Raw genomic sequence first — 18,898 nt, forward strand, 5'->3', positions numbered from 1 at the left:
TAAATAGTAGTATTAGTATTATTAGTGTGTAGTAGTAGTAGTAGTAGTAGTAGTAGTAGTAGTATAAATATAATCATCAGAAGACAAAACAACTACAAAAAGTTGACACTGAGTAGTGGTTGTCGTCGTTGACAAAGTTAAAATTGTTAAAAAAAAGGACAACACAAAAAAGGCCGAAACACGCACGCGCACACACACATACATACACAGTCACACACGCGCACTGACACATATACAAAAACCCATACATCCACATATGCACGCGCTTGCGCGAAATTTCACGGAGTAGCAATGTCTCATCTGTTTGTCGGACAAAACAAAAAGAAAAAAGTGCGCCAGAAATGAATCCCAGACGGAGGAGAATAATCCGAGAGGCGGATAATTACTGTTCCGAAATATCTTTCGGAACATTCCCCAAAGCCAGGGACAGAAAAGAACAAATGTGAGAAAAGTGAGTCCGAGCAGCATCAAGCAAGAATCACCAAAAGTTATTCTTTTCTTCTTTTTTTTTTTAGTTTGGATTTCATTAAAAAAAAAAAAAAAAGAAAGAAGAGCAGAAACTTATGATAAGAAAATATGCGATTAATCCGAGAACACTATGGAGATTATTAACGGTACTCTCGCTACTGAGACGCTATTTGATTTTATTTCTAATTTTTAATTAAATTGTGAACTTGTCACACCACTGTTCGAGTTTTTTAAGGACATTCAGTTAAGCAATCTATTTAGCAAGGTTCATATTTCTCTTGTTCTTTCTCTCTCTTTCTCTCTCTCTCTCTCTCTCTCTCTCTCTCTCTCATACACACAATCTATCTATCTATCTATCTATCTATCTATCTATCTATCTATCTATCTATCTATCTATCTATCTCCACAAACAATCTCTCTCTCTATCTTTCTCTCTCCACACACGCACATACACACACAGATACAGACAACAATCTATCTATCTATCTATCTATCTATCTATCTATCTATCTATCTATCTATCTATCTATCTATCTATTTACCCCCTCTCCCCACATATATATAATACGCTACAAAACCTTAAATTTCCGCTCTGCAGAGGAGCCCCACATTACCATTTATTGCTAAATCTTTTATTTGCTAAAATAAAGTAATTTACCATCTTTTCTTTGTATCAGTGTCCATCGCAAACGCTGACCCCATGTTATTATTGTGAAAAAAAAAAAAAAAAAAAAAGAAAAAAAAGAAAATCCCAATCACAATCTTTTGGATTTTTACAAAAATTATACTAGGATTGGGGAAAGTTGTGCTTAATCTTTGAATAGGGATTTGTAATAAATTGCATCCTCAGACCGATATACAGAGACGCTACGACTATAGTGTAACCTTTAACAGGTCATGTGTAACACCTGGTTTTCTTAGAATATATATATATATATATATATATATATATATATATATATATATATATATATATATATATATATATATATATATATATATATATATATATATATATATATATAAAAAGAAAAAACAGACGAGGAGATAATTATTATCTGGATGTCCACTTTTTTCACGTTGCATTTTGACGCACCCCTCCCACCTCAGTTTCCTGTGTTGTTTTGAAACGTTAAAATGCCCACAGGGGATCACAGAAACAATCCCGACGAGGAATCAGATATAGAAGAAGAAATCACAGTTATATTGGATGAGGATATTATAGACAGAAACGTTCCGGTGGATCGCGGCTACGCATGGGTAATTCTAGCAGGTAGGTAAAAATATATTTGTAACACTTTGATCTTCGATGCGAATCGGAAAGAATTGTTGGTGCTTCTTAAAAGACAGTGTACATATCCATTTAAAAAGAAAAAAAGTTGTTTTAAGCAAAAATGATATCGCGTACTTAATTGTCATATCGAAAATAGTAATATATCCAAAAATTACAAAAAAATCATCGATTAGAAATATATTTTTAGTTATAAGTAATTTTTACGGAAAATTGTGTAAAATCGCATTTTTCTTAGACGTTGTAGAGCAGGCAGTAGAAGGCTATACACAAGGGACATAACTCCGAAAGGAATATTTTAGATTTCGGGTTTGTATTACTGTACACATTGATTCGAAAAAGTTGTCAAAAAACAAATATATAACAAATAAATGTTATCAAAGGCAAGATAAGTTACTTTTCTGCCAAACTGGATATATTTTTTTGTGTTTTTATTCAATGTAACATATTTATTCAGCTCGAAAAACATACAGTATTTACCGATGTATTCGAAAATTCAGATGGCGTCTCACACCCTCTTTAACACTGTAAGTTTGGAAAAAGGTGTTATAAATAAAAAAAAACATACAAAATACTATTAAAAACCCGCCGAATATATGTCAACCTATGTCACGGTAACATATATTGAGCGAGTTTTTAACAGTATTTTATCCGGTTTTTTATTTATAACATCTTTTCTCACACTTACCGTGTTAAAGAGAGAATCAGACGCCATCTTGAATGTTCCAATACATCGGTAAACACTGTATGGTTTTCGATCTGAATAAACAGGTTACATTGAATAAAGACACGAAAAATATATCCAGTTTGGTAGAAAAGTAACTTATCTTGCCTTTGATAACATTTATTTGTTATATATTTGTTTTTTGACAACTTTTTCGAATCTATGTGTACAGTAATACAAACCCTAGATTGCTTATGTCATAGCTGCAATATTTGTTATCTATAGCGAAAGATTTTTTTTTTTTACTAATAACACAATAACAGCTGTTCTACGCGATGAATTTTCGTAATTTTTTAATATATTACTATTTTCGACGCGAGAATTAAGTATGTAATATTGTTTTTGTTTAAAACGATATATTGAAAAAAAAATCGATTTGTCGACTATAGCAAGCACAAGCACCGGATTTTTGTTTTCTGTTTTCAGCCAAATCGGATTATAAGTTTACGAAGTACAGTTAGACAAGTAAAGCTACTGTTGTAAATTTTGTGTTATGATTTTTTTTTTACGTGCAGATATATGAAACTAACGGAGCCGGATTTTTCCATTAAAAAATCAGGTGTTCGACTTCATGAAGACTACCCCCCACCCCCTCAAATAGCATTTTTCCTTTTGTTTATTTGTTAACAATCTATACTTCTTTAACGAGCCCTTATTCTACTTGTGTCCCCGTCCTACTTCTGACGAAAGCCAGATGAGACACAATGTCGTTTTTTTTTTTGATGTGGGGGATATCAAAACGGGTGCTCTGGATGGGACGAAAGTAAAAATTGCACTAGTTAAAAAGAATCTTTTCTCCCCTAACAGAGAATAGATATCCTCAGTTGAAAGCATAGGATGCGAGGGGAAGCGATTCGGATGTAGAGCACCCTTAACTGGAATTTACATCTACCTATCGAGAAGTTTTGTTTTTTTTGACAAATGTGTAGTTTAGCGGCGTAAATTATTTGACTGACAAAAAAATTATAAAAACTATTTATTTTTTATATAAAACACATTAGTAGACCCTAAATATAACCCGAAAAAATTTCATTTTTATTATTTTTTCAACATTTTTTATTAGACTAAATGTACGACAATCGATGTCGCCATATTGTTTTTATAATTTGGCCTTTCTAAGGTTTGACAGATTGGTCTTTTTTACGCTTTTTTCATCACAAAATGGCGGCCAAAACAGTTCCAAGAGTGTAAAAAGGACAAATTTGGCCTTTAAAAGGCCGATCTATCAAAGAAAGGCTGGATTTTAAAAACAATATGTCGCAGTCTAATAAAAATGATGAAAAAATAAAAATGATGAAAAAATAGTAAAAACGTTTGTTTTTTCTTATTTTATTTCGGCCTAAGGGTCTTATAATGTGTGTTTATATAAAAATAGTTTTTATAACTTTTTGGCTGTCAAATAATTTACGCCGCTAAACTACACATTTGCCTCCCCCTTTTTTTTTACTTGGGAATGACCATTATAAAGACCCGGAGTCCACTCTAGGATAAAGATGAGTTTTAGGTAGACCATTTAGACAACACTGTAATGATCAGTAATGGTGGAACTTGGGTATGGTTTAGTTATATAAGAGGACGGCGCAACAAGAATTAATATACGGCCCCTAAAATCAACAGAGATTAGAGCATTTCTGTACTGACCTCGTCCCTGTTGATTGGGATGGGATGTTAGTTCTGTACAGTTCTAGGAGGTCCGTCCTTCCAGGCGTTGCTTTTTCTCTACGAAAAGGGGTTAGTTTATTGCTAATCGCCTGAGGCGCCCTTATCGGGGAATACCGACGAATCTACCCTGGAACGTTTTGCAGGTCTGAGTGTCCCTCCTCAGTGCCGTTGACTTCTCAACCCCACTTTCCGACTCTGGTATCACAGTTCTTGCAGTGGAGGAGAACTCCCGTATATACTCCTTATTTCATTAGACTTGGATGTTACACCTTAAAGCCAAGGCGTGAAACCACGGCCACCGAGTGCAAGAAGAAGGCTGTTAACTGAAAAATGTCTGCAGGCAATATAGGTAAGAGTTGTCAGACTGTCCGACTGTCAGTACTATATGAGGGTTATTTAAAAAAGAGCAATAAAACATTTTTAAAAAGAAAAAGGAACACAGTTCGATTAATACTGAAACTGAACTTTATTCAATATAAAATATAAATATTATCTATGTAAAATTAAGTAATTTTAAAGCAATATACAATTTAATATTGATAAACCTAAATTATGAATTTAAAGAACAAACAATTAAAGAAACATTAAACACAAATATTTTTTGGCCTTCGGAACAAGATCACAGTGTAGTATCTGTTTTGATGCTACATTTACCTTTTCTGTCCTCGGTCGGCGGAGGAGAAATCTTACAAGACTGAGATTATTTTTGTTCCTATCCAGAATGCCCCTTATTGGGAAGCTGGATTTTGTCTACAAGATTATATGTTGAAATATTTAAATAACTATTACTTTAAATGCAGAAATTATATTTAAAGTTTTGGTTTTCTGTTCTTCTGTCCATTTTCCCCATGTTTTTCATCAAAATGTATAGCGTATTAGTTGTCTCACAGGCCATCATCAGTGATCGCTCACTGGCAGTAACCGGTGGTGTTCCCTGGAGACCAAGTGACAACAAGTCTCTCGAGATTTCCAGTGTTCTCCACCTCTTGACCACTTGTGCAGATAATTGCATGTTATCGCAACAGCCGTTTTCACTGATTCGGCCATTGATGTTGGATGTCTCCCCTAGGTACCAGATTTGAACTGCACACTTCCAGTGGAGATTTGGTTAGTACTCTCCCACCTCGGTCTTTCCATCCTCCCTGACCCTTCACAAATAGTTGGAATGGCGCCAGTCGATGTCATCTACACCAGTTTTTTTTTTATTATTATAACTATTATTATTATGATAATAATAAGGGTGCTTGTGCAGTGTACACACGTGTATTTTAAATATTATTTCCAAGTAAAATTTTGGGGTTATATTACTGTACAAATAGATTCGAAAAAGTTATCAAAAAACAAATATATAACAAATAAATAAAAGGCAAGGTAAGTTACTTTTCTACCTAACTGGATATGTTTTTAGGGGTTTGTTTCACTATACATATAGATTCGAAAAAGTGGTCAAAAATCAAATATATACCAAATAAATGTTATCAAAGGAAAGATAAGTTACTCTTCTACCTATCTGGAAAGGTTTTTGGTGGTTTTACTCATATTAAAACGTGTAATCGCTTCGAAAATCATACAATTTTTATCGATATATTTTATTTGTTATATATTTGTTTTTTCTTGACAACTTTTTCGAATCTATGTGCATAGTAAAACAAACCCCTCATGTAATTTATTTACAGTTAAAATGTTATAAAAAAAACTTGAAGTTTTAAATATATTTCAAAGAAATAAATTACGCCCGGTGCTAAAATATTGAAAATTCACCGATCGTAAAAAAATGAATAATAAAAAAATAACTGCCGTGAAAAATGCTAACTTTAAAATATTTGGAAATACTCAGTGAAAAGTTTTATTTATTATTAAAAGAACGAACTGAAAAATATATAAAAATTGTTTGTTTTGCAGTAAAAAAAAAAAAAATGAATAAAATGAAATATTCGACTTTCTCCGATGGAAATAAAAAGTTCAAAAACTAGTTCACTTACTATATTTTGTTAGATTAAAATTCTCCCAATGTGTAATTATAATAATTATTATCAAAATGGAAAATTGTTCTTCCTCTTTAGAACATATATGGACAATCGGTAACACATATTGGTAGCCATGGACAATCGGTAGCCATATTTTTTCCCTGTTAACGTGACCACGTGGTTGAATACCGGAAGCTGTCTATGTCTACAAGTTAATCAGGAAGTGACGTTACGCTGTCATGTGCATGGGCCTTCTTTACTCTCGGTAGCCGCGGTGGAACCCACGGGATACAGCAAAAGATATAGCACAAGCACTTTCTTCTTCTGAAAAGCAATGTTCTCTCTTCGTGTTTTTGTTCTGTGTCAGAGATGGTAGTAATGATGTTTATTATATGCAGGTTTAAAATTGTCGTAGACGAAACATTTAGACGATATATAAGTGCACGCATCTTGTAATTGTTTTTGTTTTTTTACGTGAAGTGTTGTATATTGCTATATTCTGCCAATAAGTTTGATTTGATTTGAATCTGATTTAGTTTAATTAACCACAATATCAGCTGGAAAAACGATCCCTTAAGAATGACGACTAGTTCCGGCCAGAAAAGAATTTTAGATCGGCCCAAGTAAGTTTTCATCTTTTGAAGGAGTTCAGACCACCACAATCATCATCATCATCATCATCATCATCATCATCATCATCATCATCATCATCATCATCATCATCATCATCATCGTCGTCATCGTCATCGTCATCGTCATCGTCATCATCATCATCATCATCATCATCATCATCATCATCATCATCGTCATCATCGTCATCATCGTCATCATCGTCGTCATCGTCATCATCATCATCATCATCATCATCATCATCATCATCATCATCATCATCATCATCATCATCAAATTATATATATATATCTTTCGAGGAGTTTTTCACCCCAGCGCGAAGTCGTGGTCTCTACGGGACACAGCAAAAGATTTACCACGTTCGCTTTTGTCTCATTAAAAGAATGGCAGCGTTCTCTCTCCACGTTTCTGCTTCTTGGAACTGTCTCCAAGAGTTAGTGACGATGTCTCTCATATTCAGGCTAAAAGTCGCCTTGGACATACTTTATAACGATGTATAGACGCGCACATCTTCTAATTGTCCATTTGCATGGCTTTTTGCACTTTACTGTTTTGTCCATGAATTTGATTGGAATCTAACTTTGATCTCAGCTCGCATTAAAAATGACCATGTTGCAATTTGAAGAGAGACAGTTCCGTGCTAAGGTGTTCCACAGAGGAGAAGCTCTTGCAAAGAAGCTCTGTTCGTAGCAATTACGCCTGATGCTAAGCGCATGACAGAGGAAATGAAAGTCTTTATCAGTTGTGGTAGGAAAACGTGTTGTTATTCGGAGTGTTTTAAAAGGAAGAACCGAAGATTGGAGCTCAGTCGAGTACCTTTAATAGAAATACAGAGAGAGAGACAAAAAGAGAGAGGGAGAGAGAGAGAGAGAGAGAGAGAGAGAGAGAGAGAGAGAGAGAGGAAAAATGAGATAAGAAAGTGAACCATGGCTTTACTTTTCGTAACTCCCATTTCTCTTAATTATTTACATTACACGGTCAATGTTTTTGACAAAGGGGAGAGAATTGATGTTTTCTGGATAAGAATCTATCCATCTAACACTTATTGTCAGCTGATTTTTAACGATGAATAATAATAATAATAATAATAATAATAATAATAACAATAATAATAACAATAATAATAATGATGATAATAATAATAATAATGATAATAATAGTTATTATTATTATTATTATTATTATTATTATTGGCTCATAAGGAGCTTTCAAACAGATCATAAAGGATATCTCCTTGAAAATAGCCTGTGGTGTTTTCTGGAAGCTGAGTGACAACAAGTCTCCCCAGTTTTCCAGTGCTCTCCACCTCTTCTGATAACATTTGCAAATGGATTTGCATTATCGCAACAACCGCCCGTAGCAGCGGCCATTGGTTTCCAATGGAATTTGAGTGGCAATAAGCCTCCCTAAATTGCCTTGTGGATGCCTTAAGAAAGGCAAAAGCTAAGGCAACCAACATTAACTTTATATTACAGGGTTGGTGGGTATCTTTCCGAATTTATTTCAAACGGCGTGGGTTGTCTGACTTGCTATTTGCTTATCCGCTTTCATTCATTAATTGAAATATTTTCGTTCGGATTCTCCGTCAATACTTGAGACTGATTAGGTAAATGCCATTTAGCCCCTTAATGGCTTTGGCCGTCATAGAGAAAGATACCGTTTTGTTTGTATTTTTTTCTATTAAAGAGCCATCTTTCCAGGTATTACCCCTTCCTTTCGAGGTAGCAAAGTTATCCCCTCACCTCTTTAGGAGATGGAGTTGAGTCATTGCCGACCGTCGTGATCTCTCCTAACAGAGAATGCTGACAAATACGAGTCAGATGATTTTTATAGCCTGTTCCCTTCCGACATTGGGTGTTCTTGTGGTGTCCATCGCCTATACCACATTTAACATTGACCTTGTGTCACATCCAACCACGCCGCGGAGAGGATAATAAATTGATTATTTAATAACTAAAACTCAGAGATTTAGCCTGTTTTAATGAAATTTTACTCATTTACTCATTTAAATACTAATAATATTAACTAGTATTAATAATATTAACTTGTAAAAAATACCGGATAAAAGTGTGTATTTACAGGTTTCGCACTAATAATTTTACAAAATCATAGAGTTACGTCAGTAATTTGATTTCTCATATATAAATTATTATCATTTCTCATGACTTAAAGAAAAAAACACATACCGTTAGCTTTTTTTTTTTTATTTTAGAATGGAGAATTTCTGTCCGAATTCATTTTAGGCAGCTGGGATTGTCTGACTTGCTATTTAATTCCTCACTTCCCCTCAGCGATTGAAATTGTTTCGTCCGAGAGTTAGAAAAATATACGATTTCCTACTCGCTGACCTTTGTGTGACGGGACGGATTTGTATTTATCCATATACAAGTATATAGAAAATATTATCATTAATAGTTAATAATATGGCAGAGAGTCCTTATGAATCGAGGCAAAATAACTTTGATTATTTTCTCTCGATGTTGTATTGGGCAATCATTCGGTTAAAATTGCAAAGTGGAATCCCGAGGTTTGCGTATGTTTGAGTCATTTTTGTGAGTATCTTTTTACTTCCTCCGTGTTTGTGTAAATACACATCGCTCTTTATTATAAATTCATAATATATATATATATATATATATATATATATATATATATATATATATATATATATATATATATATATATATATACTAGCAAACGTACCCGTCGTTGACTGGGTTCAAAAACAACCTACAGAAAATGGACTCTGATTTATGAAAGTATGATAGGTTATGAAAAGGAAGTGTTGTAAATTTGGGTTGAATTTGGGGGTATCAAAACCAAAGCAAAATATGATGAAAATAAAAATAAAATAGATAAATCCCATAATTTAATATACCATACCCGTTCACACCGAAACACTTATCACAATATTCTGTGGATCTATATTAAAAAACTTTCTTAAACTTTGTGACATATTTCCATTCTATGGAGGTCAGGTTTGAACGAACACCCCATAATTTTATTATACCATATTTCTTCAAGCTGAAACATGATTATCAAAGTATACTTACGCAGATAGATATGAAAAGTCTTTATTAAAGTTTGTGCCTATTTCCATTCTATGGAGGCCAGGCGCGAACGCAGACCCCACTATTTTATTATACCATCCCTATTTAAGTTAAAACATACTTATCAAAGTATTCTTATATACATCTATATAAAAAACACTTGTAAACGTTTTTTTTGTTTTAGTTTTTAAATTTTTTATTTCCATACTTTGTGGACCAGGCGCGAACGCAGACCCCACAATTTTAATGAACCACCGTTCTGCCAGATCAAACATACCCATTCCTGTGTCTCGATACATCTTCTATCATTAAATGTAATCGGTTTTTAAAATAGTCAACCATATAGGAGCCTATTTGTGACCACACACACACACACACACACACACACACACACACACACACACACACACACACACACACATACTCACACACACACACACATACTCACGCACACACATTCAGCTTTATATATATATATATATATATATATATATATGTATATATAATTCAAACACTACCGTGTGGTTAAGTGGCAGTTTAAGTCATTTAGAACTGCTTTAACGCTTTACCGCTCACTCATTGTTACAATTTCTCGGCTATATTGTGAAAAATTTTTTTTTTAAATTTTCGTTCAGTAAAACAAAAGTTATGATGAATTTTCTGGTGTTACGAAATTGTAAAAATATGTAAGGAGGTAAGCTACGCTTTTTATGAGTGGTTTCCATAGCAACCACGTCGCTTTAAGCGACTACTGTTGCTACCAATTCACTGCTATCTCGAAAAGTAGACGAGTGCCTACATTGTTATTACATATATGTTTCTGGAGGCAAAAAAAAAAAAAAAAAGATTGAAATTAAACAAAGAATAAGTGAATTTATTGGAAGCCTAGAGAAATCATGGATTACAATAGAAAAATGCGAGCATGAAAAGTAATATGGTAAAGCTTAAACATGGAAAAGTAAATGACTAGTTGTTTAAACTGGAAAAGAAAAGGATAAGATATTCTAGTAAAAATATAATAAATTTATGACTTAAAATATTGTAGCGTTCAGAATTGATTATATTATGTTTTTGCTTACACAGTATATTAATGCTCAATTATAAGATTTGATAATTTTGTAGCTTACTCTTTAAGTCAACCATTTTTGGCTTAAAACTCATTGGTATATGAAAATTTACTGAATTTCACGAACTCAGTATAATTACATATAAGTCTCTCTCTCTCTCTCTCTCTCTCTCTCTCTCTCTATATATATATATATATATATATATATATATATATATATATATAAATGATATTTACTTTGGATCTCACTATCATATTAGGTTCAATATAATAATCGGTAGATAATTTTCTCGATCATAATAAATACGAAATTTGCATGAATTGAAATATATATAAGTTTATCTTACGACCGGGCAATGCCGGGCGGCCTGCTAGTATACCTATAAAGTTAAGTTTCTTTCTCGCTATTATTTATATTTATGCCTAATTTATCACCAGGCAACGCTAGGTGGTCTGCTAGTATTTAAATAAAATGGATGAAAGCGATTACTGTATTTCATCATCTTACCAGATTGCGCAATGACACGAGGAAGTACCTTGCCTTGATTTCGTTTTCTTGTCACATAATTAAGTTGATTTAAACTTAACTGTGATCACACATGGACGTGGTCACACCAGCACTTGTACGGGCTTTCTTACTTTCGTTTACCTTCTATCTTAGATAACCCAGTTTCAAACCTTTTGATATGACCAAAGAGTTTCAGTATGTTTCTCTTGAATGACTGATGTTGAAGTTGTTATATGAAGTTCTTTAATTTTGATGTGATCTCTGATAATGTTGTCATTAATCTCATTATATGATTTTGAAATGTTTCTATTTTCAACAGCAATGAAGATGTCATAATTAATGGCAATACTCTACACAAATTTTAATATTACTCATAAGGTGGTTTTATCGAACTGAGCGGGTTCAAACCTACCACAGCCAGGTCATCAGCCCACATTGTTATCCACTTCAACGCCTCTTCTGAAGGTTGTTTCTGATACGATACACCAAAATGGATTCCTGGTTTTTATATGTATTATTTTCAAAATATATTTCCGTCACAAAAATACTTTTTGCTGCTTCAAGTGTCACAAAATTTCTCTCGCAGACGGCTTTTCACTCAAGCCCGTTAATTGGCGTGATTGAAGGAGCTACTCTATGAATGGGGACAGAAGATTAAAAGAATGAGTGGTAAACAACGATTGGTCAGTGAGTCCTGGCTGGCTTCATTTCTTCTGAAAGAATATGATTCGCTTCATATGTTGCAGTTTCAATTCATGTGCTAAACAGCAAAATCATAGTTTTTTTTCTAGAAATAATATTTTGCTCTAAAGAAAAGACTATTCGTTGAAACTCTACGAAATAAATGTGCATTGTGTGTTTTTTGTCGAATAATAATGTTTTTGTAAATCTTATATATATATATATATATATTTAAAAATCCTGTAAATTAAGATTTACAAAAACATTATATATATATATATGATTATTTTCACCAGCCGACCCAACGTCGCAGTCTACAAGAGCCAAGAAAATCAACAAACTTGGTCCTTGAGGACTGCGACGTTGGTTCGGCTGTGGAAAATAATTATATATATTCTCTCACACTTTCTGAACACGCACACACACACACACACACACACACACACACACACACACACACACACACACACACACACACACACACATATGTATATATATATTAATGAAAACGAAGGGATTTATATATATTTTTTCATATCCAACATTTTTTCACTTTTTTATTTGTCAATTTATAACTACAATAAATTGCCGTTTCACTTAAGGCCTTAACTAGCAAATTCTAGCATTGCTACAAATATAATTTGCTGATTTCATTATGTCCTCTGATGAGAAGAATAACAAGAATAACATTCTTTGAAACTCCGCGTAATAAGGACTTCGTAGATTGTTTTTTTGGAGTATTCAGTCGAACAATAAATTTTTATTAAAACTTACAATTTTAATTTTCTTTCTCTTATCTCTCTATATATAAAAGTTAAAGTGTCTGTATCTGTGTATCTGTGTACATTTCCCTACGCAATAACTCTGTCAATTTTTAGTCTACAGACTCGAAATTTGATATACAGGTTACTGAGATTTTGGAAAATCGATGTGATCGGTTTTTGGCCAGAAATTTGGCGATTAAGGGCTCAAAGTTCAACGATTTGACCTTTGAGAACTCTACCAAACTCCGACAATTTTGGGTCTACGCACTTTAAATTTTAGATATAGGTTCCTTGGACATGGATCTAACTTAATAACTTGATTTGAGCCCAAAACAATACATGTTAAGGGGCCATAATAGGGGTCAAAGTTAAAAAAAAAACTGACCTCTGCGGTCTCTTCCAAATTACTCAGACAATTTCTGGTCTAAATATTTGAAATTTTACATAAAGGGTATTCAACTTTTTCATAAATTTGGGTCGAAAATGTTTAGTTACCAATATATAAATATATGTATGTATGCATGCATGTCTGTTTGAATGTCTGCCTTAAACTTTCAATAGCGGCGATCGATTTTACAAAGATCAGTATCGTTTTAAAGTTCGATCTTTCATATGACAAATATCGAAAAATTGGCTAAAAACATTAATACCTTCCCCTTCAACTAGGCACTTTTCTACAGGGGGGAGGGCACTTTTTTCGCCGATATTTTTGAAAGTTATCCTCTCCTTTAGATTGTCTAGCCTTAATTTTAAAAAATGTCGCTTCCGGTTTGGCGGTAGTCGTAACAGCATAAACGTTAGGTTTTACCCCGTTCTTTTCCTCCTTTGCGGTACGGGTTCGAGCTCAACATACACATCCGAACAACTGGGCAACGCCGAGCGCCCATGCTAGTATATATATATATATATATATATATATATAAAGCTGGTCACGAATAGGCTCCTATATGGTTGACTATTTTAAAAAACTGATCACATATAATGATAGAAGATGTATCGAGGCACAGGAATGGGTATGTTTGATCAGGCAGAACGGTGGTTCATTTAAATTGTGGGGTCTGCGTTCGCACCTGGTCCACAAAGTATGGAAATAAAAAATTTAAATATATATATATATATTTAATTTATATATATATATATATATATATATATATATATATATATATATATATATATATGTTTTTCTGTATTCATATTAAAAAAATCTTTTTTCTATTACTATTTATTTGCTTTCCCACCAAAGCAAAATGTGACACAAGATCATTTTTAATGTGGGGTTAAACTAGCTCCTGAAAAAGAGGCAAAAGGGGCACTCGTGTTGGTTACCAAAAATAACAATTGTTCCAGTTTGACCAAGGACAAATTACCTTAGCTGCAGCATCTGCAGAACAGATACTACACTTGCAGATATTAAATCCTTTATTCAAGCTAAAAATACAATGTAAGTTCAATATAAACAAAAAACGTAGGCACAAGGCCAACTCAAAGGGGGGGAATGGTGGTCGTTGGTCATCTTTATCACTCCAAAACTAAACAAAAGTTTCTCTTAGCTAGTATCTTCTTTCTCCATAATACCGCATTCCCTCTTTCGTACTGGGGGACGTCCTTCTTAGAACCCAATTGTCTAAAACATTTTTTATTTATGTGTAAAAACAAAAAAAGATAAAAATAATGGTACAATAGTGGGGAAAGAAAAAAATATAAAAGTGGTTAGTTGGACCCTCCCAACCCCGTCTAGTTGATAGACCGCTTGTTCTGCTCTGGTTTGTAAAGGAACTTCAGCCCCTGCGGGAAGTCTCTAAGTGGGGGTGCCCTCTAGATGGGAAGAAATGGAGAAAAGAGAAATTCTTGGGTGAGGGGAAGCATGTTAGTGATTGATTTCTTTCTCTCTAAAGCTGGGTGAAATTTAGAGTGAGGAGTGAAAAGAAAAATTGCAGTTAGGAGGGATAGGGGATCTTGGAGGCTTCCTAGTTGGGGAGGGAGGGTGCATTCACTCGGCTAGCTAATAGGCTAAAAATTGATTACACTTGACGGAACTGCGCGTTCCACACCTAGGCGGGGAACACGTATTCAAATTTGGCTCTTTTTCGTACACACAGACTTGCTACATGTATCCATCTTGAGTCAAATGCCGCGCGATGCAGCCTTCTTTTATCACATCTGATCTTCACCCGTAGTTGGTGTTTAAAGAAAGCGATCAGATTCTGATAAGGACCCCCCCCCCGGTTACCTTGCAGACACGACATCCAAATCACCATTCTCGTCACGGCCAGGATTGTAATGTAGACCATTTATCTTTCCCCGTCCCACGGCGACCTTACTTTGTCAACGATATTGGATACGGTAATCAAGCGAGGATGCTCGGGATCGATGCAAGCCGTCACCTCGCTGACATACGACCAGTATCGGCGGAGTTCACAGCAATCGAAGAAAGCGTGATCAGTCGTTTCTACAGGGACAAGCAGGCGACTCCAAAAAACCGAAACTGCATCGTATGTTATTGAGTGAAAGTGCATTTTGGGCCAATCGCCAGCTCAGAGAGAACTCCGAATCGTTCAGATGGCTCGAACCTGGCACCCAACTCCACGCGGAGTGGATCTCACTCTGCTGCCAACCCAAACGCGCGCATAGTGGGTCGTCGGTGGCCCCTCTCACTAGATCCCTGTGGAGCTCCCTACAGTTAGCAGTCACAAGGTTTAATGAGCTAGGCACTCCTTAAGGAAGGCAGATTCTTCCCCACGGCCTGCGACGGCTCTCCATAGAGGGGTCGAGAACGAGGTCGGGAAATGCGGCAGTAACCACGGGGTGCCACGGTTGATCTTGCATATAGTGGCTCAGGAAGACCAGCCTCTCAGCGTCTCGATGACACTTCAAGTCCGGCATTCGCAAGCCTCCCTCACACGGACGTTGAATACAAACCCGTCTGCTCACACAGTGTCTTCATCTGTCCCAAAGGAGTTAGGACAAGAGTTCGACCAGAGCTTTTAGGTGTTGTGCAGGCAGGGGAAGTACGGCCAGTCGTTAAAGGATGAGAGGAAAGACGTACGTGGCGCACACCTCAGCTGTACCCTTTAAGGAAAGTTTCCTCGGAAGCCACGAGTTGACAGAAGCCTCCACCTTTGACCGTACCTCTGACCAATTTTTGAAAAGCTGGAGACTCAGCCCGAACCACACGCCGAGGATCTGAACTGGGCCATCCGTCCAGCTGAAGGGCGCCAGCAATGGTCTGATATGTGGATTTCCTCCACATATGGTCTTTGATTGCAGTATCTGCCGTAACAGAGGCTACACTTTGATAACAGAAAAAAGATCTTGGTCCGAAGGCCAAGAAGAAAAAAGGTGAACCTTTTTTCTGTTTGCTTAAACAGAAAATACAACTTTGTTATATATAGGCCGTGGAATTTCATTCATTTGCAAAAGATCTAGCTAATTTACATATTCTTTTAAACATGTATTTTAATTAATTCCCTATTAGTTTTTTCGGTTTTCTTATCGAATGATCATCTTTAGTTAAGTATTACGTGTAATTATATTCATGCAGATATTCTACATGATTTATACTTGCGTAATATTAGCTTAAAAATGTTATACTAAACACAAACCTCTTTCTATATATATATTTATGTATGCATATATATATACATATATACTTTTGTTAAAAAAAATTTGCCTACCAAACTCCTCTGTCAATTTTTAGCCTACAGATGTGAAATTTAATATATAGGGTATTCGAATACTGGCAAAACTTTTTATTTGGGTTTTAGCCGGGGAAAATCAGTGCAAAAATTAAACATATTAAAAAAATGCAAGGTGAAGATCGAACGACTGCATTACGAATATACATGCGTAACGTAATAGCTATTGGTTCATGTTTTAATCTTTAACCTTGCGGCAAGCATGTCTTCATAGCTCAGTCATTAACGTAAAAGGAAAAAGGTAAATCGTTTTTGTTTCGGTGCTGGCGCAAGAGTCTTTTTTTTTTTTTTTTTTTTTGCCTTTTTAAATCATTACTATATATTGGGTCCAATATAATATAATAATCAATGCGAAATCCGCATTAATCAAAATATCATATTTTAGAGTATTTTACGATCGGGCATTGTTGTGAAGCCTGCTAGTATGTATATATATATATATATATATATATATATAAGAGTTGGTAGTTAATAAAACATGTTAAAAACACTTTGAAAAAGAGGTAAAAACATATTTAATTTGAAAAGGAAACACTAAATAAGTGGATAGTCATTAATCCGCGGAGTTTCGAAGAAATACTTTCCTTCTCATCAGAGGGTAGGATTTAGCAAAATGCGGGATCGGATTTTGCTTGCAAAAGTATTTAATGAAACTACAAGTAAGTCAAAGATCTTACTTGATAACAAATAGTGAAGGAGAGGGAATAGGGTGAAGAAAAATGTGATTACACGTGAATGGATAGTCTGGTGAAGGGGAAAATATCCAATAACGGTAAAATCCAAAAAAAAAGCAGAATACAAGAAAGTTGATTACATATATATATATATATATATATATATATATATATATATATATATATATATATATATATATATATATATATATATAAATTGCTGAATACCATAGATTTCTGCACTCATATACACTCATCGCAAGTGTTTCATTCCATCGGCATTTGTCAGACAAACAGTTAGTCTGGTGAATTCTATTAGCATAAAGAAACAAATGTTTGTATAGCTTACTTGTAGTAAGTGTTTATACATTTGCAGAATATCATGGTTTGTTCTTAAAAAGGAAACGATATTTTTATATGAAAAACATTAACATTTATTCTGTTAGTGAAAAGCGTAAACTTTGTTTATTAATTGGTTTTAATTCAAAGGTTGTTATTTTAAGATTGAGCGAAATAATAAAAAAATATAATGCATTTTTATAAATTTACAAAAATAATATATAAAATACGAGGAAAGATCGAAATAAAAAGAATAAAAAGACACTTATAAATGTAATCATGTTAGAATAGTAGTTAAAAATCGGTAATAATGTAAAAATATTTTATTATCGACAGTCTCACTGTTCGACAAATCTTGCTTGCTAGGATTTCAGGTATGACATCATTTTTCAGTGTAAGGGTCTGAATCTATATTAACGTAGGTCACGGTTATGGCGCACTTTCTGAGAAGGGAACTGTTTTTAGCATTCATTTTTATTTTTACGTCCTGATAAAAATAGATTTTTAAAAAAGAGGACAAAGAATCTTATTTGCAATGTTTTTTTTTATTTTCTAATTTTTAGATAACGATAAAAATAAATTATAAATTTTTTTTTAAAGATGACGCCAAATCTCTTTTTCATTTATTTATTTTTTGACCGCTACAAAAATATTTTATTTTTCTCATGTTTTTTTTTAAAGAGGATACTATATATAAATATATATGTTCCAAATGTAAAGCCTCCTGTTTTTTTTTGTCTTTTTTAACTCTAGCGTTTTTTTTTTTAAAACGAGCGACCTTTTAGGATTCATTTGTCTACATAGTCACGAACATTCTCTATGCATTTTTTCCAATGATGAACGATGGGTGTGCATGGGCGCCAGAACGCGCTTTCTCGTATGAAAGTAAATTCAAAAGTAGACATTCTTCTTTTTTTAATTCAAAATGTTGAAGAGTTATGAAGACAGGACTAGTATCGTTAAATCGATCGACGTTTTGTACTTCAGAATTTATTATTTCCATACAGTAATTAGTATTTTCAATTCACTTTAGTCAGGAATTCAATGACTCATCTCTGTAATTAACGACCGTTTATAGCAGGGGTTACTTTCTTAGAGTCTCACACTGTTAGAGTGCATACGTTCAGTCATCATAACAATGCATTTTGCTATCTTTTCTGATCCATTCAGGCGGCATTACTTTTGGAACGCCCGTCGTGTGTGCATATATATATATATATATATATATATATATATATATATATATATATATATATATATATATATATATATATATATATATACAGTCATCCATATACAGTACTGTTTCGTTGTATCACAACTCATCAGTGCGGCTGGACTAACATCTTTCAGTGATCGGGGATTGGACCTTCAACAAT

At 34.1% G+C, this 18,898-nt stretch overlaps 1 protein-coding gene across 3 annotated transcripts in view; it reads left to right on the forward strand.

Moving 5' to 3' along the window:
- Nucleotides 1–1,477: 1,477 nt before the first annotated feature.
- LOC145247330 (monocarboxylate transporter 13-like) overlaps nucleotides 1,478–18,898 on the forward strand; it is a 206,827-nt gene continuing 189,406 nt past the window's right edge. The window contains exon 1 of one of the 3 annotated variants that reach the window (XM_080108984.1): nucleotides 1,478–1,741. In XM_080108984.1, the coding sequence (XP_079965110.1) occupies nucleotides 1,606–1,741 (136 nt within the window). In that variant the 5' untranslated portion in view covers nucleotides 1,478–1,605. The remainder of the gene's footprint in view (nucleotides 1,742–18,898) is intronic. The other 2 variants (XM_080108985.1, XM_080108983.1) reach the window with 2 other exon arrangements.

The sequence above is a fragment of the Euprymna scolopes genome, chromosome 25 (assembly GCF_053919585.1).
Source record: "Euprymna scolopes isolate OS-2025 chromosome 25, ASM5391958v1, whole genome shotgun sequence".
NCBI classification, from domain to species: domain Eukaryota; kingdom Metazoa; phylum Mollusca; class Cephalopoda; order Sepiida; family Sepiolidae; genus Euprymna; species Euprymna scolopes.